Source organism: Myotis daubentonii, chromosome 5 (genome assembly GCF_963259705.1).
Source record: "Myotis daubentonii chromosome 5, mMyoDau2.1, whole genome shotgun sequence".
Taxonomy (NCBI): domain Eukaryota; kingdom Metazoa; phylum Chordata; class Mammalia; order Chiroptera; family Vespertilionidae; genus Myotis; species Myotis daubentonii.
This window is the reverse complement of record NC_081844.1, coordinates 81,756,917-81,782,460: the sequence shown is the minus strand read 5'-3', so window position 1 is coordinate 81,782,460 and position 25,544 is coordinate 81,756,917. Positions and strand designations below refer to the sequence as shown.

The window sequence follows — 25,544 nt, the reverse complement described above, 5'->3', positions numbered from 1 at the left end:
TGATTTATTAGTTAAGAGCTTGGGCTTTGGAGTCAGATCGGTTTTCTTATTTTGTCTCTGCCACTAATTAGCTTGTGACCTTGGAAAAATGACTTAACCTCGCTGAGTTTTAGTTTCCTCATCTGCAATGGGATAATGATAGTACCTATGACTTAGGGTTGTTGTGAGCCCAATATATAGGGAGTAAATACTCTTTAAATGTTAGCTGTAATTGTTATTTTGAGATACTGATGGAAAATCAGAGTGTGAGGCTTCCTGGCAAGGGAAAAGGAGGAAGTTGCTAGAAGAACCTTGCAATTGAGGGAGAGATAAAAGTATCTAGCAAAAAAGAAAAGTTGGAGAACTCTGGATACTCTATTGAGTTACCTATTATTTTACTACATTAGTAAGTCCCAAGTCTTTGCTAATTCACCACCGTGGTTGTTTGCCCAGAAACCCCAAGTTGGTTACTGGCTCCTCAGCCAAGATTGAATAGCCCCAGCAGCCCCAGTGTCTTCCATTACCAAAACATCGTTGTTTTCACAAAACATACTGCTATATTTCACCACGTGTACTTTGAAGTGTTATAAATAATTAAAGCTGAACCATACTTGTCAGAATAAGTTCAAAAAGTGCATTTTGGAGCTGTACCTTTGCCCTGACAATGTGTTTATTGGCTTGCCTATTAATTCCAGTATTGCTTAACTCAAGGCACCTCTGCATCAGCCTGTTCAAATCAACACTCATCCTGAAGGTTTAGAGAGAGGGGCTCAGTGTGACTCCTCTCTTGTCCCTGGGAAGTCATCAAGTGATGAACAGGGGGAAAGGAGGAGACTGAATTGCTTGTGGCTGATGCTCCTTCTCATATGTCTGACGTGTGAAAAAGAATACATTGAAGCTGTATGGTGCAGAGCAACAGAGGTTAGGAGCCTCTCAGTGTTTTGGAAAATAGTCAAGTACAAGTAAATTAGATGAAAACCTTTGTTAAATAATTTGGTTTGTTTTCACATCAAAATGTTGGACTCTGGGCTATTTCTCTCCTTACCTGATAATTAGAACAATAAGATGTTACTTTGGCCTCTGATAAAGCTTTGCTGTGATATGGGGTAAGGAAAGAGGCTTGTCTGGGGACACTGCACAGACGGTTTGTCAATGCTGATTACTTCAAGCCTTGGCAGGGTAACCCAGCAGAGTGCTCAGGTCTGTCTTGGGGAGGCTGTGTGCAGAAAGGAGCAAGGCATAGGGCTTGAGAATGCAGGCCTGGAGTCACAAGGACCCAGATTCAAAGCTTCACTTTGCCACTACTTGTTTGTTTCCTGTGGCTGCTATAACAAGTAAACATAAACTTGGTGGCTTAAAATGGCAGGTGTATATTCTCTTCTAGTTCTAGAGGCACAAGTCTGAAGTCAGTATCACTGGGCTGAAATTGAAGTGTTGTCAGAGTGGCATTTCTTCCAGAAGCCTTAGGTCAGACTCTGTTCTTTGCTTCTTCTAGGTTCTGGTGGCTGCTGGCATTCCTTGGCTTGTGGCCACATCACTCCACTCTTTAAGTTCAGCATCTTCAAATCTCTGTGCTCTGTCTTCATATTACCTTCTCTTGTGTACTGTGTCAAATCTTCCTCTGCCTCTTTCTTATAAGGACATTGTGATTGTATTTAGGGTCTACCCAGATAATCCCAAATAATAATTTTTTAAGACACTTAATCAAATCTGCAAAGACCTTTTTTCCTTATAAGGTAACGTTTATAAGTTCTAGGCATTAGGACCTGATATTTTTGGAAGGCTATTTACCACATTGGGTAATTTCACTAATATATGTTTGTTTCCTTATCTGTAAAATAAAAATGGTAACTGTATCTTCTGCACCTGTTTCTATGAAGCTTAAGTGACACCTTGTATGCCAAACACTTGTCACAATGCCAGGTGTATAGTTGTGCCTAGTACTTAGTATTATTATTATAAACATATATGTTATACATTATTATTGTTTAGCCATCTTCTGTCAAAGGGAGAGGAATAGTTCCTTAAGAGTTATTTGATTTGAGACAGTTTCTTCCCCACCTCTACCCACCATGGCCCACACAGCCCTAGAGTCTTTGGTTATTACTCCCCACAGTCAGCAGATGTGTGCCCAAGATCACCTTTTTACCCAGTCCTCCATTTTCCAGCATGAGCTGGTCTTTGGGAAAAGGCTTTTACCCTTCAGATCTGAATGTTTGTGTCCCTAAAAATTTATATATTGAAGTCCTAACCCTTAGCGTGGCAGTATTTAGAGTAAGGACGTAATTAAGGTTAAAAGAAGGTGGCTATGAATAAGCCAGAAAGAACACCCTTACTAGAAACCAAAGGAGCCAGAACCTTGATCCTGAACTTCTCCAAAACTGTGAGAAAAATAAATGTCTGTTGTTTAAGCCACCAAGTCTATGGTATTTTGTTATGGGAGCCTTAGCAGACTAATATAGGGGGTATCACTTGGCTTATACCCACTTGTGCCCAGATACTTAAGGAGAAGCTTGGAATCTGGAAGTATTTTCATTTACTGTTCAAGGCAGTTTGCTGTGTTGCTGCTTTCCCATGGATAATTGTAACTCCATGATGAAGCATGGAAGAATATTATTTTTACAGCGGTATTTAGTAGCTGATAGCTATTAGCCAAAAGGTACATGTCCCTAGTGAGGTACTGTAAATACATTTTATCTGTTCTATTGCCTGCTATTTCACGAAAACATCCCTGAAGCATTTTAATCTTGTTTTTCATAGTTGTCTTCAAGTGAGGAATTGTTCTGATTTGCAACTTTGGGGGATAATTACTATGTTCATTAATTTCTGTTCTTATCTTTCCTTCCATTTATTACTGGTTTCTTGAGAAAGTTTTTCCCTAAATATACACGAACTGAGATAGGTCACTTGATTAAAGGGGTATTTTACAACACTGGTTTCTCTGGCTCCCTTGGCACACTGATGGGAGGGCTGTGTCAGCATCTTCATAGCTGGGGTGACAGTCTCTGCTCTGGGCTTAGATGAATAAGAGGCTTTTGTGGCGGGTGGGGCTCTGACCTCAAGCTCTATTGCAGAATTCCGCCCCCCCCCCCGGGGGGGGGTATTCCTGGGCAAGGGGCAGAAGAGGCTCACCTGGTGTTTTTATCAGAGATTCATCGTAGATATGAATCAAGCATGGGTTATGTATAGGACATTGTGCATGGCACTGTGACAGATACGGTTTTTGGCTTATAGGGCTGCTCAGTACATACCAGTGCTGATTAAGTGAATGTGTGGCTGGATGTAGTGGCCTCAGTATTCAGAGAGACTGAAGGGGCAAACCAGGGAGACAGTGACTGGGGGCTAGTGGGTGAAGAGTGCTGTAACCTCTATGGAAATGTAACAGAATTAGGAGCTGCTTCTTGAGGGCCATGATGACCTAGCTCTTGGAACTGCAAGAGGAAGTAGTAGAGGAGGAAGGCTGTGTTGAGAATGGTTAATTTTGCATTTAATTTTTTAAAAATATTTTGACCTTGTGAGTCACCTCTTCTTTTCATTGTTATGTATGTTCTATGTAAGTGCACATGCTTCATAAAATGTGGTCACCCAAGACAGTTGAAGGAAAAAATGGAAAAATAGTTTAGACAAGTTGGCTAAGGATAGGGCAGAGGCAGAGATATATGTGAGTGAGATGCCTGGGAAAAGAACTCTTTGAAGAAGGTGAGAAAGCAAAAGCCAGAAAAAGAATTTGAATTAATACGGAACTGAATGGGAGCCCAGCTTAGAGAAGTTTGATCTGGGCTAGATATCCAGGGAAATAGCACTGGAGGGAATTTTGTCTGTAAGAATGAGGAGGGATAGACAGCAGTTAGCTTGGGATACTGGGGGAAAGGGAACACTGGGAAGAATGGTATAATTTTCTTACCTCCCACTCCATGCGTCTCTCAATTATGACGTGTCATGTCATGTGGCAATTATATGTTTATATGCTTTTTCTCCTAAAAAGTAGGTGAGGGAGCTTGATTATCTCTGTATCTCAGTTACTTAATACTTCAGTTACTTAATAGTGTTCATCACATAGCAGGTGCTGCACAGAACATGCTTGAAGTTAAGGCCTCAGTAAACTACCCATTATGGACTGAAGTATGAGGGATAGGGATAGGGATGGGGTAGAGGGGAGATGAGCACATAATTGGCTTTAGGGGTGACTCAGGATAAAACTGAGAAGTGAGCCTGACACAGAATCTAAGTCATCCTTCAAGAATTTACTAGCCCAGCTGGTGTGGCTCAATGGTTGAACATTGACCTATGAACCAGGAGGTCATGGTTTGATTCCCTGTCAGGGCATATGCCCGGGTTGTGGGCTCAAACCCCAGTTTGGAACATACAGGAGGCAGCTGATCAATGATTCTCTCTCATCATTGATGTTTCTATCTCTCCCTCTCTTCCTCTCCCTTTCTGAAATCAATAAAAAATATTAAAAAACACACACGAAGTTACTAAATATTTCTTTTGTGTCAAGCATTGAGTTAGCTGGGCAGAATGGATGTGGTTCGTGTCATTATGATGCTTAAGGCCTAGCAGGGGAGGACATCTATATAAGAAAATGTAATAAATGCTATAATCAGAGAAGTACAAGTGCTGTGGCAGTACCTAATCTGGACTAGTGGGGAGAGCCTCCTAGAGGAAGTGTCTTATGGGATAAGTAGGAATTTGCCAAATAAAGAGGAGGGGAAACAGAGTTCAACAGAGGGTCCAACATGTGCAAAGGCCTGAAGGTAGGAGACCAGCTGTCTTAGGGCATTGGGAAAAAAGTTCCTTAAGAGCCATTTGTACACAGGAAGAGGAAAGAGATAAAGCTGAAGATGCTGATCTGGGTTGGATTATGGAGGGCCTGGTTATGGAATTTGGCCTTTATCCTGAATGCCTTGGAAAATCATTGAATGTTTTCAAGTAGGAGAGGGTAGGAGCAAATCATGCTCTGGCTGTAGAATAGGCCCTCTAACATTTAATCAAGGTGGATACTTGTAATTTGCTGATCTTCTACCACAAGATCCTTTGATACTGCAGCAGAGTCTGCCCATTTGCTAAATCACTGTCTGAGTGCAGGAGCCTGAAGTGTGTGTGGAGAGTGAGGCCTACCGCAGGCCTGAGTCCCTGGTATCTGATCTCAGGCCCAGTGCCCAAGGCTGTGTTGCTTAACGTATGGTTTTCAGGACAGTAGCTCTCACTTCAGCCCTTTCACAGGAGCTTAAAATTCCTCAGCCACTGTACATTCTTCTGCTCTGTGCTCTCAACAAATTGAAAATTTTTATGACAATGTGAAATCAATGGGAAAAGTTTTGAAAAGTAGGATTGAGAAATAAAGACTTCTTTGCCTTTTCTCTCTGCAAGGGAATTTGAAAAATATAGAAATTCTGAGTTATATGTTAAATATCCTTGGGGTTTCATTTCCTTTCCTTTTGAAAGTGTTTTACATTAACCAAAATCCAACGGAGATGCTTGTGGGAAGATAATTCCTTTTGGCTGGAGCTTAAGCTCTACATTGTGAGTTTTTTAATTTTCTTTCGTCAGTAGTGGGTTGGGGACCCAACAGTGTAGTCACCAGAGCTCATCACAATCCTGTTGCTGGACGAGTTATCCCTGTGAATCTGTATGTTTGCCCCTTGCACCTACCTAGTGAAAGCCGAATTAAATCAATTTTAAATCAAGGAGATGAATGATGAATTTTTTTCTTAGAACAGAAACTAAATAAGGTCCCAAAGTACTAGATACAATAAAAAGTGAAGTTTTTATTTGCAGGTGTGCTATTAGGCATGGCTTTAATGTCAGGAAAACAGGAGGTTCTTTTAAAGTAGTATTTGGAAATAGGCCATCCTCAGAGAGATGAAGAAGAGTGCTTTTTTCTCTGCCCCTCTTCTCTTTTGTAGTTTGCATATGCCTGTGTGTTTTCAGTACCTTGTACAGGTACATAGTACCTGTAGGTGCTTGGATACATTTGAATAAAGGAAAGGATGGTTTTGATCAGGTCCTTTTTTCTCTCCTGTTGCTCCTTCCTTCCAGCTCCTCAGCTTGCCATTTGTTCATTTCTTCATCCATTTATTCATTCAACATACATTTATTTCTTCTGGGCTAGTTTGTGGGCCAATGATAAGGAATGGGATGAAGGGAAGTTTCCATTGAGTTGAGACTGAAAGGCATGGCCAGATTTCCCCTTCTTTAATATCTATTTTGTCCTTTGAAATTTATTTCTAAGCTACTATCAGCACTAACATCATCCTCTTGAAAATTGCCTTTTTACAGCTGCTTTGGTGGAAGGAAATAGCTTCCCTTATGATGAGGGAAGGCGGCAGAGTAGGCATTAAGACTCTTCCACTTAGTGGCTACCCCCATACTATGTTTCCATGGGGTGGGGTTTTGGGGAGCCAAGCTTGCCTCACCTGGGATTTCATTCTCCTAATCATATGTCTGGCTCTGGGCTCCAAAGGCATTGGAATCTCCAGAGGACTCATGCAAGGCACCATACCCTTCCTGCAGCCCACATTACAGTTGCTACTGTGATGGAATGGGCTCCTTGAGTGCAGAAAGTGGATTTTATTGAGAATATTTCAGAGGGGCTTAGAAGGCTGGATTTTGGATATTCCAGAAACCCCGAGCTGAACAAATAGATTCATTAAAGCTGTGTGCCTTCTGTTTCCCCATTGTTCTACTCGGCCTGGGTCTTGCTTCATTGAAAGCCTGCTTGGGTTGCCCTCACCTGAGAGGTGGGGGGTGGCTCACAGCAATTTGGGCAGGTGAGTAGGAAAGGAGATAGTAGATAAAATTGACAGTAGTTGGTGATGGATGGGTAGAGGGTGGAAAGCAAGATTGGGGAGAAAGGAGGGAGGTATTGAGGAGAGCTCCTTGGATTTCTGGCTTGTGCAGTAGAGCTAGGCAATGCTAGAGGATCACGAGTGTGGGGAGAAGAACTTGAACTTAGCTTTGAACTTTACTGAGTGTGAAACATACCAGAGGATAATAGAGCAGGTGTATCCTTTAGGGAGAGGTGACACAAAAACTGTGTCTAGAATCTTAGGCTGCTTTCCTGTTCAAGTTATCCACTGGGGTTTTAGGCCACTGTGCAGGGGTAATACCATCTTACTCCAGATTCTACCGGTTCTTTTTATTAATAGATGCTGGGAATTTGCAAGAGCAAACAAACCACTGAACTGTAAGGCTAATAATTTGTTCATATGCAGAGTTCACAAATAATGGTGACCCTCTTATCTTAGCAGGTTTATAACAAGCTTCCTTTCCCCCTCTCTAATCTCCCTTTTACCAAGGGGCTCTTTTGAAAAGGAGATTCCAGAAATTTGCTAAGACAGGGCAATGAGCTATGTGTTTGAAACTCATCTGGCCTTTCTGCAAAAAGAGTTCTTGTGTATCGTTATGCTATACCCCATAAGCATTTTGCTCCAGCTGTTGTTGGAATAAATAAATGCTTGTTCCCAATTTCATGCCTCCAGGTCATCAAAACACACTTGTCTCCGGATGCCTTTCTCATTGCCTTAGTTTGGCTGATTCTTTTTCCCCTTTTAATCTTTAAAGCTCACCTCTTCCAGGAAATTCTCCTTGGCCTCTAGCTTCTGACTGAGATAACTGTTCTCTCATGCCTCAGAGACCTCCAGCTATTTCTCTCAGGCTCTTTTAACCCTGTAGTAGTTATAGTGCTTATTTGCTTACTGTGTAATTACTAATTTACTCATCTATCTCCATTGCCCATCTGGAAGCTCTTGGAGAACAGGATCCCTATTTACTTAGTCTTTGTATCCCTAGCTCTTGGCACATGTCTGGGATGCAGCAAGTCTCAATAAATATGTGTTGAAAGAGAAATAATCTGCTGGTTTGAGGTGGTGTCAACTGGATATATGTTCTGTAGTAGGCAGTAAGGATTTCTTCATCTTTTCAAAGTGTACAGATTTTTGGTCTTTTGGTAACTCTCCTATATGGGTCTTTCAAAAAATATTTTTCTGGATTTGTGTGGTTGCTAACAGCTCATCTGGGGTTGAAATGGCTTTGGTGTGGGTGTGAAACTGCAGGTAGTAAGTGAGCAGTGTGTTTGCATGGGTATAGTGCTCTTCTGTTTTTCTGGATGTTCTCCACGTTTTCATGAGCTACAACCCAAACATCTGGATTCTCTGAAGTGAGGGCTTGTGCCTAGTTGTTGATTGGAATAGTTGCCTTTCAGGGTAAAAGTCTATAATATTAACCAAGCTTCTTCTACAGTGTTTTCTGTGTTGGCATAACCAGGGGCTGCAGTGACTGTTTTAAAGAGAGCTGCCACAAGTGGAATCCCTGAGCCGTGAGAGTCAGGATAGAATGATTGGGAAGAATTGCCTCCTACTTTGTGGCAGGGCAGGCCCTTTAGGCAAAATAGAAGAAGGTGTAGGGAAGGTGATGAGTTACAGAGACAAAAAAGTAAGCTCAACCGAGAGGTGAGGTGGTAGTTTCATAAGGAAACTAGGAAGAACTTGGGCCTCTGCTGTAAAGGTGAGGCAGGGGGAGGGCCTTTTGGCATCTCTCACACCCTTGATACTCTTAAAATGATAGTCTTACTCATGACCCAGAGCATCTGCTGCCTATAATGTGGGCTCCAGATGCTTACTGATCCTTGGCCAAACGTGTGGGTAGCTGGCATGTCATCCCCTTTTAGCAAATCTGGTGCTGTGAGAAGACTAGCTGGCAAGTCATCCCCATGGATCCTACCACGGCAGGAGAGACTTCCTGGGGTCCCACTGGCATCCCCATCACAAGCTCACTCACTGGAACTCAGAGTCCCTTGGTAGGCTCCAGTGTCAATGTTGCTGTTGGCTGAGCTATACCCCTGTCAGTTGCGGGCTGATGACTCCTGGCAGGCTGGGATTTGGTTGGTGGCATCTTGCAGAGCCCCTTGACCCTACCTGCTGTTGTATCCATCTTGTATACATCCTTGCATGTCTCATGATATACCACTCTTAAGAAGAACAGATACTAGATGGGTGTATGTGTGCTTTAAAACAACAACAAAACTTTAAAAAAATAAATTGTAGCCCTGACTGGTGTTGCTCAGTGGTTAGAGTGTTGGCTTGTGCATTGAAGGGTTGCAGGTTTGATTCCTAGTCAAGGGCATGTATCTTAGTATACTGCTACCCTTCTTAACAGGCCCTGTTATGACTAGTAGGCCCTGGGGTATGTGGTATGAGGGTACCTATTCGAAACTCTGGCCTTGAAGTTGGGCCAGGTCAACTTTTCCATACCTTTTTTTTTTTTTTTTTGCATTTTCTCAGATATATCTTCCTCCTCCTCCTCCTCCTCTCCTCCTCCTCCTTCTTTTATTGTCTAAAGTTTTACATATACTTTTACCCCAATTGATCCCCCCCCCATCCATTCCCACCCCCGAGGGCAAGCCCCTACGCCCCAGTGTCTGTCCATTGGTTGTGCTAATATGCATGCATACAAGTCCTTTGGTTGCTCTCTAACCACACCCCCCTTACCATTTGTCTCTGGATCTATTCTTGTCCATACCTTTTTTTGTCTCTATAGCTCCATCTTGGCCACTTGTCTAGGCAGCCAGTCAAAGAGTTGATGCAGAATGGAAGCTGCACTGGCAAAAGGGCCAAGTTGATAAGTTGGTCTTTAAGCCTGCAGTTTTTCCTTTGTGCTCTCTCTTTCCTTGGGTTACTGGGTGGATGCTCTATTCTTGGGGGTTGCTGAACAAGAACAAGGCCTTGAGCCATCCCAGGGGCCAAATCAAGTCAGCAGACAAGGGAGCTGGTTCTATATTGAGAATAATATTTAAATATTTTCTTATATACCTAGCATTTCAGGAAGAAAGACTCCATTGAGCTCAGCTTTCCATAATTCTAATTTCTTACTTGATCATAGAGGTGGCCACACACACGTTTTTTCAAAGTAATAATTCATATATGTGTGCTTCTGTTTACAGATATTTTATGTACCTGTTTTCATATATCATCAGTCTATATTTTCACCTATTTTAATGACAGTATTTTCCATTGTGCTCTTTCAGATAACCCTTTTTTAGGTTGTTGATTTTATTCAGTCAACAAATATTTATTGCCCAGGCACTAGTGCTGAGCAATGAAGATAACAGCAGTGGGTTAGGTGGACAATTGTCCCTGCCCTTGTGGAGCTCCTAGTCAGGAGGGTTCTAATTATTACAGGCCTGTGAAATGGCACTTTCCTGACCACCTAACACAGCCTTGGAGAGGATGAAGAGGTTGTGTAGTTCTAGCCTGGCTCCTATCGCTGCCTTTTTAAAAGCAAGGGAGGCCTTGGCATGACAGTGGCAGTTCTGCTTATAACTGGGCTTTCAGGGAAGCCCAGCATGAGGAGCCCTGGGACCATGCAGATCAGCTCTGAAATGGGACTGCTGCATCAGGGAAGACTGCCGTTTCCTAGGCAATAATACTCTGCTTAATATTTTTAGTGTGTGGTCATGGCAAAACTAAATGTGGTTTCTGATCCCAAATTGGTAATAAATGTAGGCATATTTAGAGTCAGAAACAATGCATTTAAAATTCTCTGCTGCTTAATTGTCCCGCCAAGTGCTGAGTTTAGGTTTCTTTATTTCTTAGCTACCTACTCAGACTCCCACCATCTCTCAGAGAAGGCTCCCGGATTTTCTCTGGGTGTTAGGTGGGATTGTGAAAGCCATGAGTTAAGGCTCCCTGAGCTGTGTTGAGAGGTATCTGATTTTTGTGTTTCCGCCCACCTATATAAATGTGTACATTAAAAAAATTCATCTACCTTTTAAGTTTTTAAGAACCTGGGATTATAAATAGTCTTGGACTCTCAGGCATGTTAAAAATAAAATACGATCTTTCAGTTACTGACTTACCTGGAAGACATAGCCAATGCCAACGTGGTGGTAGTGAGTTCTGGGCTTGTGACCCATGCTGCTGCTGTTTCTGTAAGTAAATGCTATTTCCTTGAGGTTCCTCAATTAGTTTAAGGAGCACCCTAATTGTTGCTCATCTCATCATTTCAAAGTCATAATTTGTGTCTCAACTTGTAGGACAGTATCCATTTTTTCATGGCATAGTCCTTAAGAGGGCTTTTGTTTTTAACATTGTACTGTCTGAGACTCAAATGTGAAAAGCCATGCTATCTATTGGTTGCGAACAGGACATCACCTGAGGCAGTGTTGGTATCTTTTCTATATTCCATTTCATAGTATGGTGCCCAGTGTGGTTAGGGGACTGAGGCTGATGCTAAAATATCTTTCTGAGGTACCTGTTTCTAGGGTGTGATTGCTGAATACTTGTAATCCAAAGTGCCAGGGTGACTAGCAGAATAAGGATTGGTGTGCATATTGATTTGCAGATAGTCCATTCGATGCTGTGGACTGGAAGTCATAACTTCCCTATCATAGTCCTACTAAGAGGCCTTGACCTTCTCTATAAGCATGAAGACAGCAGGGGTAAGGACTGATGAACTCTGATGGGTTGTGTGGATAAATGTGTGAAAGTCCCTGGTATTTGGAAGCAGGCTATAGAGAAAGCCCGTTGTGTCGACGTCAGGTGATCTAGTTACTATTTTAAAAGGAGAGGGAAAGAGAAGGCCCTGGATGACAGCTGACCCTGTCTAGTATAGTCTAAGCAGTCTAGGTCTGTCCCAGCTGCTCCTGCCCTCCCTCCTCCACCATAGAAGTAGGAGATCAGCAGCAGAATTTGGAGACAGGCCTGAATCACCAGGAAGCTGGGCTCTAAAGTGGCTGTTCTCAGCCTGAAGTGGCTGTTCTTCAGTGGGCACTGATGCAGTGAAGTCAGCCAGTATCCAGAGGTTTCAATGGAAATGACTCTGTAGCCACCTAGAGTATAGTTCAGGTGTGTGTAGGCAGACCTGTGGCTCAGGAAAACTGGGTTCTGAGGAGAGGCTTGATTATTAGAGCAGAAGACAACTTTTTTTTTTTTTTTTTTTTACATATTTTATTGATTTTTTTACAGAGAGGAAGGGAGAGGGAAAGAGAGTTAGAAACATCAATGAGAGAGAAGCATTGATCAGCTGCCTCCTGCACACCTGCTACTGGGGATGTGCCCACAACCAAGGTACATGCCCTTGACCAGAATCGAACCTGGGACCCTTCAGTCCCCAGGCCGACGCTCTATCCAGTGAGCCAAACCAGCCAGGGCCAGAAGACAACTTTTTTTAAAAAAAATATATATTTTATTGATTTTTTACAGAGAGGAAGGGAGAGGGATAGAGAGTTAGAAACATCGATGAGAGAGAAACATCGATCAGCTGCCTCCTGCCCACCCCCTATTGGGGATGTGCACGCAACCAAGGTACATGCCCTTGACCAGAATCAAACCTGGGACCCTTGAGTCCGCAGGCTGATGCTCTATCCACTGAGCCAAACGGGTCAGGGCAAGAAGACAACTTTTGATGAGGGTGAAGCTTTCGTTGCATTTGTTTATCTTGACCTTTGCTTAGAACAGCGGTTCTCAATCTGTGGGTCGCGACCCCTTTGAGGGTCGAACGACCCTTTCACAGGGGTCGCCTAAGACCATTGGAAAACACATATATAATTACATATTGTTTTTGTGATTAATCACTATGCTTTAATTATGTTCAATTTGTAACAATGAAAATACATCCTGCATATCAGATATTTACATGACGATTCATAACAGTAGCAAAATTACAGTTATGAAGTAGCAACAAAAATAATTTTATGGTTGGGGGTCACCACAACATGAGGAACTGTATTAAAGGGTCGTGGCATTAGGAAGTTTGAGAACCACTGGCTTAGAATATGCTCTAACAATAGTTGATACAAGCTTCTTGAGTCCTCACTTTGTGTCAGGCACTGTGCTGTATGCTTCAAATCATTTCAATACTGACAACCATCTTACAAAATAGTTACTGTCAAGTGTCTTTTCAGATGAAGGAATTGAATCTTGGGGAGGTTAAGCCCATAGCACAAAGTCCCATAGCTATTTGGGGAGACCTGGGTCGAAATCCAGGGCCCACATTTTCATTACATGGGAGTGGAGGTGGAGTAGAGAGGAGCTTCTGGTAGCATTTGTTGATATCATCAGACACAGTCGTATCACTCTCAGGACCTCAGTCATGGCCAGGAAACAAGTATAAGGAATTGGTCTCCTTGCCCACAATCTACTAGGAACTTGCAATCTATGGCCTACTGGAAAGTACATTGGCCAGGTCTGGGGTGTTTCTGTAATTTCCCTGGCTAGTTACTGGTGAGCTTAGGTAAGCCCCATTCGCCTTTTGGGCTCCATTTTCTTTATCTGCTATGTAAAAATAATCTTGTCCTATATATTTTCTGGATGGGGAATAATGGCATATCAGGATTATAGACTAGTTGGAAATGAGCTTGGATATTGTCTTGGCCAACTTACTTACTTACTTACTTATTTATTTATTTATTTATTTATTTATTTATTTATTTATTTATTTATTTACCTCAGGCATGAAACACCTCTGGCCACCGATACAGACATCAAGCTAGGATGAACTAAGGACTGTACATCTGCTTTGCCCCTGATTTATATAACAGCAACACCATCAATCAAGTGTCTCCTTGCCCATTGCCAGGGGGTTCTTGGCCAACTTTTACCCCATATAGTTCTCTTTTCCTCCCTGATGAGTTCTTTCCAAACAGTTAGGTATATATGAGGGGAGTGCATGGTGCTGGGCTCTGTGAGGGGGAGCAAGGATGCTTTTGCTTTCTGTACACTAGGAAACCTGAATGATGGAAGGTGAAGAGGCCAAGCCGTACAGGGTGCCAGTGACCTCGATGCAATTTGAGTTACGGGCATTCTTCCTCTTAAATGTGTGTGTCTCTGCTGTGGTCAGGGCTGAGCCAAGGGCATTCAATAATCAAAATATGTGTGTATGCATGTGCACACGTGTGCATGTGTGTGATGTGCAGAAACTTGGGGAGAGGTGGGTCTCTCTACAAGAAGGCCCTGTTAGGCTCATTTAAAAATTTCTCTCCTGATACAAAATGTATGCCTTTTTATTCTCACTGTTGCGGAAGAAATAGAATGAGTCCAGTTTCTGTGGCTGGTTTCATAGACCACAGAACGGCAGCATGGTCTGTGGAAAGAACATGAGTTTTGGGGCCACACTGGTTTTGAATCCTGACCCTACTATTCTCTGGTTGTGTAAACTTGGTCAAGTTACTTAACCCCTCTGAATTTCAGTTCCCTCATGGGCAACATGAGCAGCATATTAGATCCCCATCAGAGGGTGGTTGGGAGGAGCAAATGCGTACAGTGGTTCTCAACCTTCCTAATGTCGCAACCCTTTAATACAGTTCCTCATGTTGTGGTGACCCCCAATTTCATTGTTACAAATTGAACATAATTAAAGCATAGTGATTCATCACAAAAACAATATGTAATTATATATGTGTTTTCCGATGGTCTTAGGTGACCCCTGTGAAAGGGTCGCGACCCACAGGTTGAGAACCGCTGGTTTAGAACTTTGCATAGAAAGTGCTCTGTAAATGTTGACTATGTTATTATATGACATAATTTATTTTCCTCTGGGCTGCCCAGATACTGCATTTGAATACTAGGGGACTAGGTGTCACAGGTATTTCTCTCCATCTCTCCCTGCAGGTGTTACAATTATGATTAGTATAGCTCTAACAAGTATAAGGACTAAAGCTTCTGAGCAGTCTGAGGCATGGCTGAAAGCTCAGAGAAGGTGGAGTTTTGTCTGATGGGAGTTTGCTCTTGTAGAGTTTGCTTCCCTGCCCCTCTCTCTGCTGGTGTGAATGTGCCCACCACTGTCCAAGGATTCGTGTGTTGAGAGGTAGCTCTACACCATCATAGGAACTTATTATATGGCATCAGAGAATACCTCTGTAGGACCACTGGAGTCACTTTTTTTCTCTGTTATTTTTATGACTAGTGAAAATGTTGGGGGGAAAAATGAATTTAGAGAAGTGGCTCCAAATCTCCAAACTTCAGTGGACCCACTCGACATTTCAAAGTGTTCTACTCATGTGTCTGTGTCTCTTCACATGTGTATCCTTTTGGAAGGCAGCTGTGCTCATTACTATACCACCAATGCCAACTTGTACCCTCTTTTGAAGGTTTCCTGGCAGCCTCATTGCCAAATCCAGGGGATTTTTTCATCCTCGCTCTAACTGATCTCTTGACATTGTTGCCCATAACTTGATTTTCTCCTCTCTTGACCTGTTTAATTCTTCACTATTCTTGTTGTTCCTTGTTGCTCCTTTTTTTCTAACCTCAAGCCCTGCCTTGAAGACATTTCTTAGCACATTGTTTCTCTCTAAAGTTTCTCCCTGAGACAGGGATTTTATGCTTGTTGCCTCAGTTATTACCTCTGTTTTGATGACACCAAAATTCTTGTGCTGCATTAGCTCTCACTACCTTTTTGTCTTTAATAGGTATGCAGTCGCCAGGGCCTTCCTGGATCCACTGACAAGCTATGTGCCTAAAGGCATTGAACTCTGGTCATTTTTTATATAAATAGATTTTGAGTGCTTGCTGTGTCTTCTGGATCATTAGCAGTCCAAATGAAGAATGAGTTTTAAGCTTTGTTCCAGCATTCAGATTCTTTGAGAGCTGTGACTGAGTAGGACAGGTCTGGAAAGGGCTAGGCTTGACTCGCTTTTATTTAATCACTGTTTGTCACTTGATTTCTTTTGGATGGAACCACTGTCTTTTGTCTTTGAGATTGCAGTTTTTGCTAATATGCTTAGCTATGTTCTTAAAGATCTGTCCTCTTCCCTACTGGGATAGGGATAAGATTGGTTATATCCCCTACTTTTTGGAGTGTAGAGTACTGAAGAGGGACCAGGAATGCCACATTCCTATTCCATTCCATCCCATGTTGCGCTCCTTCTAGGGCTCCAGTTGTAGCTGGGCCCGTGGAGACCTTTTTGATTCCATGTGCTCTCTTCCATGTGGAGTCAATACTTACTTGTTCCTGTGTTGCCACTGGAAAGGCCCTTCTTGGGCTCTCCCTTGCAGGCTGCAGAAGTGGATTTTGGCTTTGTAGCTCTCTGGTCAGGCAGAGGCTTGGGTTAGTTGTGAACTTTCTATCCTCCACCAACCTCCTCTAATTACTTTTCTGTAGGGCAGCGGTTCTCAACCTGTGGGTCGCGACCCCTTTGGCGGTTGAATGACCTTTTACAGGGGTCGCCTAAGACCATCCTGCATATCAGATATTTACATTACGATTCATAACAGTAGCAACATTACAGTTATGAAGTAGCAACGAAAATAATTTTATGGTTGGGTCACAACATAAGCAACTGCATTTAAAGGGCCAGAAGGTTGAGAACCACTGCTATAGGGCGTGGCTCTAGAGTTAAGCCTCAGATTGACCTGTGGCAGAGCCACAAACAAGTCCAGTTTAGAGGGTGGAGCCCTCTTAGCATAATTAAGCTTGACCTTATGGCTGCCCCCTAGATCCTTCCTAGGTAGCTAATGGGCTGTGGGAGATGCAGCAAGGCTGCCAAAACAAGTGAAACTCACAAGAACATTGTAACTATGTTGACCTCTACCTTATTTTTCTCTGACTATAAAATAAAGCCTCAGCTTGCTGGCTGGATCCTTCTCTGTGGCCTCATCCAGGCATAGGTGATACACTGAGCCCCAGCTATATTTCTCTTTGTCTTTTCTTTAATCCTTCGCCCTGCCCCGCCTCAGGCTCACTGAATCCTTGGCTGTGCTGGCGCTGCACACTTTCCCTCTTAGGTACCTTGGATTTGTTGAGAGCAGTCCCCATGTGCTTGGTCTGAGTCTTGACTTTAATATTTGGGGCAGATACTGTTCCCATTACATAAGTGGTCAGTGGTTTAAGGATGGTCCAAGTCCAACCTTCTGGCCAGGTAGGGGTTGGACAGGTTAGAAGCCATATTCTTTTGCTGTTCAAAGGCTCTTTTATTTATTTTTAATTTTTTAATTTTTTAAAATTAAATCTTTATTGCTGAGATTATTACATTTGTTCCCCCCCCCCATAACTCCCCTCCACCCAGTTCCCACCCCACCCTCCTCCCTCACTCCCCACCCACTGTCCTCATCCGTAGGTGCACGATTTTTGTCCAGTCTCTTCCCGCATCTCCCTCACCCCTTTCCCCACCAAGAATAGCCAGTCTACTCCCTTTCTATGCCCCTGATTCTATTATAATCACCAGTTCATTCTGTTCATCAGATTATTCACTTGATTTTCAGATTCACTTGTTGATAGATGTGTATTTGTTGTTCACAATTTGTATATTTACCTTTTTCTTCTTCTTCCTCTTCTTAAAGGATACCTTTCAGCATTTCATATAATCCTGGTTTGGTGGTGATGAACTCCTTTAGCTTTTTCTTATCTGTGAAGCTCTTTATCTGACCTTCAATTCTGAATGATAGCTTTGCTGGATAAAGTAATCTTGGTTGTAGGTTCTTGGCATTCATCACTTTGAATATTTCTTGCCACTCCCTTCTGGCCTGCAAAGTTTCTGTTGAGAAATCAGCTGACATTCGTATGGGTACTCCCTTGTAGGTGACTGATTTTCTTTCTCTTGCTGCTTTTAAGATTCTCTCTTTATCTTTTGCTCTTGGCATTTTAATTATGATGTGTCTTGGTGTGGTCCTCTTTGGATTCCTTTTGTTTGGGGTTCTCTGCGCTTCCTGGACTTATAAGTCTATTTCTTTCACCAGGTAGGGGAAGTTTTCTGTCATTATTTCTTCAAATAGGTTTTCAATATCTTGCTCTTTCTCATCTTCTGGCACCCCTATAATTCTGATGTTGGTACGCTTGAAGCTGTCCCAGAGGCTCCTTACACTATCTTTGTATTTTTGGATTCTTTTTTCATTTTGCTTTTCTGGTTGGGTATTTTTTGCTTCTTCGTATTTCAAATCGTTGACTTGACTCTTGCAATCCTCTGGTCTGCTGTTGGGAGTCTGTATAGTATTTGTTATTTCAGTCCGTGTATGCTTAATTTCTAGTTGGTCCTTTATCACAACCTCGAGGGTCTCATTAGATTTCTTGTAGATCTCATTAAGCTTATTGGCAGGTTCTAGAAAATTCTTGAAAAACCTTAAAAGTGTGGTTTTGAACTCTATATCCAGTAGTTTGCGTTCCTCCATTTCTGTCATTTGTGTCCTTTTTCTTTGTCTCCGCATTTTTTATGCTTCCCTGTGTTGATAGAGTGGTTTTCTGTGCTAAGTGTCCTCTAGGGCCCAGTGGTTCAGCTTCCCCAATTACCTGAGGAGGACACTCTTGGTGCACCCCCTTGTGGTCTTTGTGCATAGTCTTGCTGTAGTTAAGCCTTGATTGTTGTAGGTATCACTGGGAGGAATTGACCTCTAGGCCAATTGGCTGTGAGAATCAGCTGTGTCTGCAGTGGGAGAACTTCTGTGCTGGAGGCACCCCTCTGGGGCAAGACTTGCTTCAATGGGGCTTTGGTGCTCCCTGAGTCTGCCCCCTGAGTGTGTCCTTTATGGTTCCACGGAGCTGTAAACTGGATGGTCCCACTCTGACCTCTGGGTTTCCTGGCTCCTGGATCTCTAGGGTGGTGCTAATCTAGCCTTTGCCAGAGGCTATCCAGCAAAAGCCTCCCTGCAGGTCTTGGGCGGGGCAGGTCCCACGGGTTCAACAGGGTGGGGCTAGCAGTTATGGCTGCTCTCAGTCCTGCTCTCAGAGGCTCTGCTTCTCAATGTCCCGGTAATCTCTGCAAGCCCCTCTGAGAGAAAGCTGCCCTCGAGTTCCGACCAATGCCAGACAGTCCTGCTTCTCCCGTATGAGTCTGGGTTCCTAGAGACTTGCCCGGAACTGGAGCTCAGAATCTGAGACTCCCTCCAGATTGAAAACGACAACCGGGCCCTCAGCTGCCAGCCCGCTCCGCATGCACCTTAGTATTTTACTTCCGCACTGCGCCTCCTCTGAGTCTCGGTATGCTTTTCTCTTTCCTTCTAGTTGTAGAATTTCCACTCAGCCAGCCTTCCTGTGGTTCTGGATGATGTCTTTTCCATCTTTTAGTTGTATTTTTGAAGTGGTTGTTCGAGGCACCAAACTCAGGTGTTTATCTATGCCGCCATCTTGGTTTCTCTCCTCAAAGGCTCTTTTAATTGCTGTCTACTTACTGACTTTTTGTTTAGTTTATATCTTGGGGGGAGGATGGGAGAAGCCTGTTTGTCTGACTATTCCAAATTTATTTCTCTTTCAAATTATTCTTTAAAAATCCATTTCTTTTTTTTAGCCATTGCACATTGTTCTCTGTTGTCAGGACTGTCCTTTCAGTGTTCTCTTTCCATTGTTTCTTCCGCTTCATATTTGCCTGCTCAAATTAGGCAGTGAGTTTCTGTTTGTGTAGAGGTGAGTGACTGTGTGTATGTGTGTGTGTGTGTATGTTTATATGAGTTTGTACAGCCCATAAATAGCAATAAATGTGTGTGTGTGGGAAGAGCTCATCCTCTAACTTTCAGTTTGTAAAGCAGAAGATTGTTTTACAGCTGTTCCTGCAGCTGGCATTACAATATAATTGTGGTGAAGATCTCTGGACATTAGTATGCTGTGAAAAGCACTGAGTGGGCTGGGTCTGCCATGGGGCTCAGGCGAAAACTGGCTTGGGTCTCTGTTTTTAGCTGTGGTGGGGATCAGGGTGTCTTTCTCTAATATTTGTTTCCTTTTCCTCCTGGAGTAGATACCCAACAAAGGCTTTGGTCCTAAAGTTTGAGGTGTGGAGCCAGCTAGAGGGTGTGTAGATTCTGCAGGAGGCAGGAGCTCTGAAGAGTGGTTCCAGGGTGTCTGGCCTGGGCCTGACTGCCTTTGGGTCCAGGGGAAAGTCATCATCTCTGCTCTAATGAGGTGTGATAACTAGGTGTCAGGTATTGTACCAAGAACTTTCCATGCATTGTTTTATTTAATCCTCCCCAACATCTTTTTGAATTAAGAGCCCTTATATATCCATTTTACAGATGAAGAAACTGAGGCCTAGTGAAGTAGTATCCAAGGTCAGATAGTTAGGGATTGGCAGAGCCAACAATTGGCCTTAGGTCTGTCTGATTTTAAATCCAGGTACTACACTTTCTACCTAATGGTTTTATCTCTTTGCTTTAATTTTCTCCTTATAAGATGAATGTAGGAATTCTTGCTCTTTTACTTTTCCCAAAAGAATTGGGGAAACAAATACATGGACATACGCTGTAGGTTAAGAATGTGTACATTTTATAAGATGGAGTCCCAAGTGCTCCTAGGCAGGCTGCTGAGGTTGCTCTGCCTGCTGAGGATACTTGTGACCTTTTCATGTTCTCCCTGTATTCCAGTCCTGAGACTGGAGGGCAGCCACTGTCGATGGGGTCTGCCAGCAGTCCCAGTCTTCCTCCCTTTGTTGGCTTCCTACATCCTTTCCTGCCTTGAGAGAAGACAAAAGTTATGGGAAGATGTCTTATTTACATAGGGCCCAGTCCCCTCCCTCAGTCCTGTCTGAATTGAGTGGAGGACATGAGGCGCCAAGGGAGGTAAGGGCTAGCCAGTCCATGGGCTGCCTCCCACCCATGTCCCTATCTGCTCCGGCTGCAGTAAACTGGCAATTCAAATGGCTGAGAACATCCAGCCTCAATTTAAGTGGAGGTACAGCCTACAAATGGCCAGTTTTGAGAGGAAAATCGTCATCTCAAGTACCCTATTATCTCTTTTGTCCCAAAGCCCAAGAATATTTAAGGAAAGAATTACCGATGGAACATTGAAATATGTTCCCTTGTACTGAATGATAGTGTTTTAAGTCAGAAGAAGGACATAAATGTAAAGGTGTAGGTCTGTCCTCAATTGAGAGCCAAGGATGACAGATGGGAGGGTTTGTTCTGCTGGTGTACAGGGGCAGATGATTAGGTGAACCAGGGTTAGTGGGTGGTAAGTGGTTTGGGGAGGGCACTAACCTCAGGTTGTGTGCCAAATTATGCCTCAGTGGGATGCCATGACTTTGGCTTTATTTTTGTCAGGATCTTAGGCTTTTGTTGCTGTTGCTGTCCAGGTCTCTGCTTGATGAGGTGGACCATCCTGGCAGAACATACCTGTGTGCCACTTCCCGTTTTCCTCTTTCCCCCTACCCCCAACATAAAGCCCAGGAAAAACAGTATTTGCTTTCTACCTGCTATATCCTGAATACGGAGGAGACCAGGTGACATGGATGCAGGGCAGGTCTTAAGAGGATAGAGGACACCATTACCCATGCCCTATGTACCCTCTGGTGCCCCCCTGCAAAGCTTGGGAAATTGTGTCACACTTTTCTCCCAGCCTCGCTTCTCTCATGCACCTACCCACCCTCCATATTCTCTCTCCCTGTTTCATGGAAAAATATATGGAGGCAGTGCATTCATTAGTCAGGTGGAAATGAAGGATCCATTTGCAATTGATCTCTCATTCTTAGTATTGGCAGAAAATGCTTCTGAGGGTGTACGTGTGTATGTGTGTGGGGGGGGGTAGGGGAGGTGGAGGCACTGGGAGCCCTGTAGAAGCTGCCATTTCTCTTTTCCCCCACTCCCCTTACGGCTCTAGGAGTGAGGAAGCTGCTGTTTGTGAATCATTTGCCCCCGGTCTCTTCTTCCTTTGTCCCTTCTGGGCCTCCTGCTCCTGTTAATTTTTCTTCTTTGCCCTTGATTTCTTTATTCTCATTTATCTCTTCCTCCTCATCTTTTTTCATCAGAACCAGTTTCAGGGTTTATTATTATCAGGAGGGAGCATCTAACTGTGTGTGTGTGCGTGTGTGTGTGTGTGTGTGTGTGTGTGTGTGTATGTATATATATGTGTGTGTATGTGTATATATATATGGACAATCTCATGTAGGGGACAGGAAATCTGTGACTTTGGGACATTCTTTGTTCTCTCTTATTGTATGTTGTCCTCATAATGTTGTGAGTCCCCAGTTTCATTTTTTTATTCCCCTTTTCCCCACAGCCAAGGCCACAGGGGTAAGAAAGGTATCTTGGAATTCATCTCCCTTTCCAACTTTCTCACTCCTGATGTGGAAGCCTCATTCCCTTGTTCATCCTCATCCAGCCTGGTCCCCCCGCCTCCTCACACCAAGGCATGGCCAGGCACCTGTCCAGAACCTAGTGCCATGCTGTGAACTCATTCCCTGTCTTTCAGTATGATTGGTGCCCCAGGGAGCCAGGTTGCTGAGGGAAGCTCATGTGGCACTCAGCCGATCCATTTTGTCGACAAAAAAGGAGGGGAGAAGCTGGCAGAAAGAAAAGGCTTTTGCTGCTGGGTGAGTGTAGCAGCTATTTATAGCACCCAAGCCTTTGCTTTTCCATTTGGCTGTGCTTTTTTAGCTTAGTGCTGGTCCAGCAGGGCTGTTTTCTTTCATGGCTCCAGATGTCCTTAGGGAAAGATTCCGTCTGCCCCTGAAAAGGGGTGAAAGGGTGGGCTGGGCAAGTGGGTAATAACTTCTGAGAGTGGATGCAGGCAGGGCTTTTGTCCAATTATGTCACAGGACCAATTTATTGAGATGGAACATGGAAAAGTGTGGTAAGAACAGGAAAGAGAAAAGGTAAACATCATACTCCTAAGAAATGTTTTCCCATAATTAAGCCTCTATTGAGTAAATTGCCTAATGAGGTGTATTGGGTCTGAGTGATCAACACAAAAACCTTTTATTTTTATTTATTTTTTAAAGTTTTGTTGTTTTTTACTTAGGGATAGGATATTTTTATAAAATATATTTTTATTGATTTCAGAGAGGAAGAGAGAGATAGAAACATCAGTGATGAGAGAGAATCATTGATCAGCTGCCTCCTGCACATCCCTCTACTGGGGATCAAGCCCGCAACCCGGGCATATGCCCTTGACCGAAATCAAACCTGCAACCCTTTAGTCCGCAGGCAGACACTCTATCCACTGAAACAAGCCGGCTAGGCAACAGACAAACTTTTTAAAAGGGTCTGGGCAGCCACCCTGGTTTCCTATGCTGAGTCATTCCCTCACTCTGCGGAAGACATCGTTCTCTTATCTATTTCCACCTTTTAGCTATTGTGAATAATACTGTTAACATTCACATGGAAATATATGTTTGAGTCACTGTTTTCATATCTTTTGTGTAGAATATATACCTACGGCTGGAATTACTGGATCATACGGTAATTCTATGCTTTGATTTTTGGGAAACTGCCAAATTGTGTCCTATAGCAGCTGTACCATTTTGTATTTCCACCAGCTATGTATGAGAGTTTCAGTTTCTCTACATCCTTGTTAACATTTATTGCTTTATTTTTTTTATTGTTGTTTAATTTTAGTGGATTTAAAGTGTTATCGAATTGTGGCTTTGATTTGTATTCCTCAGTGATTAATGATGTTGATTATCTTTTCATATCCCTGTTGGCATTTGTGTATCTTTTTTGGAGAAAATCCTTTGTCCATTTTAATTTGGGTTGCTTGTCTTTTTTCTTGAGCTGTTCATATATTCTGGGTATTAAACTTTGATCAGATATGTGATTTGCAAATATTTTCTCCCATTTTGTGAGTTGTCTTTTCATTCCCTTGATATTGTCCTTTGATACACAAAAGTATTTTAATTTTGATGAGTTTAATTTATCTATTTTTTTTATCACCTATGTTTTTGGTGTCATATTTAAGAAACTACTGCCAAATCTAAGGTTATTATGATTTCCTCTATGTTTTCTTCTTAAATTTAGGTCTTTGATCCATTTTGAGTTACTTTTTAAAGATTTTTTATTGATTTTTAGAGAGAGAGAGAGAGAGAGAGAGAGAGAGAGACATACATCGATGTGAGAGCAGAACATCGATTAGCTGTCTCCTGCACACCCCCAAGCAGGGATTGAGCCTGGGATCGAGCCCGCAACCCAGGCATGTGCCCTGACCAGGAATTGAACCAGTACCATTTGGTGCATGGGATGATGCCCAACCAACTGGGCCACAGGGCTATTAACACATATTGAGTTACTTTTTTGTATATGGTATAAAGGAAGGGTCCACTTCATTTTTTTTTTTTTAAGATTTTTTTTTTAATATATTTTATTGATTTTTTACAGAGAGGAAGGGAGAGAGATAGAGAGTTAGAAACATCGATGAGAGAGAAACATCGATCAGCTGCCTCCTGCACATCTCCCACTGGGGATATGCCCGCACCCAGGTACATGCCCTTGACCGGAATCGAACCCGGGACCTCTCAGTCCACAGGCCGATGCTCTATCCACTGAGCCAAACCGGTTTCGGCAAGATTTTTAAAATTGATTTTTAGAGAGGGAGGGAGGTAGAGAAACATGGATGTGAGAGCCATATCAATTGGCTGCCTCCTGCATGCCTCGTACCAGGGATCGAGCCTATAATCCCGGCATGCGCCCTGATTGGGAATCAAACCAGCTACCTTTCAGTGCATGGGACAATGCCCATCCAGCTGAGCCACACAGACCAGGGTTGTCCAGTTCATTATTTTGCATGTGGATATCCAATTGTCCCAGGACAGTTTGTTTAAGAGTCTGTTCTTTCTGTATTGAATGTTCTTGGCAACCTTGATGAAAATAATTGACCATATATGTGGTTATTTCTGGGCTCTGAATTGTATCCTATTGGTTCATATGTCTGTCCTCATGCAGTACCATACTGTTTTCATTACTATAGCTTTGTAGTAAGTTTTGAAATCAGGAAGTGTGAGTCCTCCAACTTTTTTTTTCTCCAAGATTTTTTGGCTGCTGTGAAATTCCACATATATTTTAGGATAGTTTTTTTCACTTCTGTAAAAAAATATCATTAGAATTTTGATAGGGATTGCATTGAATCTCCATATTGCTTTGGTAGTATTGTAACCTTAACTCTCCAATCCATGAACATGGGATGTCTTTTTATTTTTGTGTCATTTTAATTTTAACAGCTATTAGGGTCTGTACTTTTATTTGTCTGGCTGTTTGAAAAGTGACGTGAAAGGCTTTGTAGCTTGAAAATATTGAACTATGTTGGTTTAGGGATGCTGATGGCATCTGTCTTCAGGCATAACTGCAGGTATGGTTTAGAAGTCAATGGTTATAAAGGCTTATGCAGATTTGGGCCCATGTCTGTCCACATACCAATCAAGGGTTAGTTTCCTTTTCTCCTTACCATAGCCAGTACCACCCAGTACAACCTGATAAGTTGATAATGAGGAAGGAAGGGACCAGGGCTGTTACAGCTCATGTAAGAGTTCTGGTGGCTTAGTTCCAACAAAGGCATGTCTCCCCTTGGGTGGCTAGACTCCTTATCAGAGATGGAGGCTTCATTTACATTGATCTATTCCTGTGGTAGAAGACCTATAATACCTCTATGTGGGAAATGTCTGACATGACATTCATTGAACAAGTGACATCATGGGAATCACAGTGCTGGGGGATCAGGCATCAGGGAATTAGGCACCAGCTTCCTATTGATCTTCTGTTTTCTGTGTTTATATTCATCAGGTCTCTTTATGCCTCTTCAGGGCCTGCCCCTATCTAGGATGGCTCCTCTGGGCATGCTGCTTGGACTACTGATAGTCTCCTGCTTCACCTTCTGCTTCAGTCATCAGAACCAAGTAAGTACCTTATCACAAGAGGGATCTTTTTTTGGTCCTCTATGCCACCAGG

At 42.9% G+C, this 25,544-nt stretch overlaps 1 protein-coding gene and 1 pseudogene across 2 annotated transcripts in view; one reads left to right on the top strand and one right to left on the bottom strand.

Annotated features, from left to right (window-relative positions):
• The window catches only part of SIL1 (SIL1 nucleotide exchange factor), a 228,135-nt gene that overhangs the window by 39,219 nt on the left and 163,372 nt on the right, over positions 1–25,544 (top strand). The window contains exon 2 of one of the 2 annotated variants that reach the window (XM_059698515.1): positions 25,400–25,492. In XM_059698515.1, coding sequence (XP_059554498.1) covers positions 25,418–25,492 — 75 coding nt within the window. In that variant the 5' untranslated portion in view covers positions 25,400–25,417. Of the gene's footprint in view, positions 1–25,379; positions 25,493–25,544 lie in introns of both variants that reach the window. The other variant, XM_059698514.1, reaches the window with a different exon arrangement.
• On the bottom strand, positions 13,418–13,562 carry LOC132236346 (small nucleolar RNA SNORA48; annotated as a pseudogene).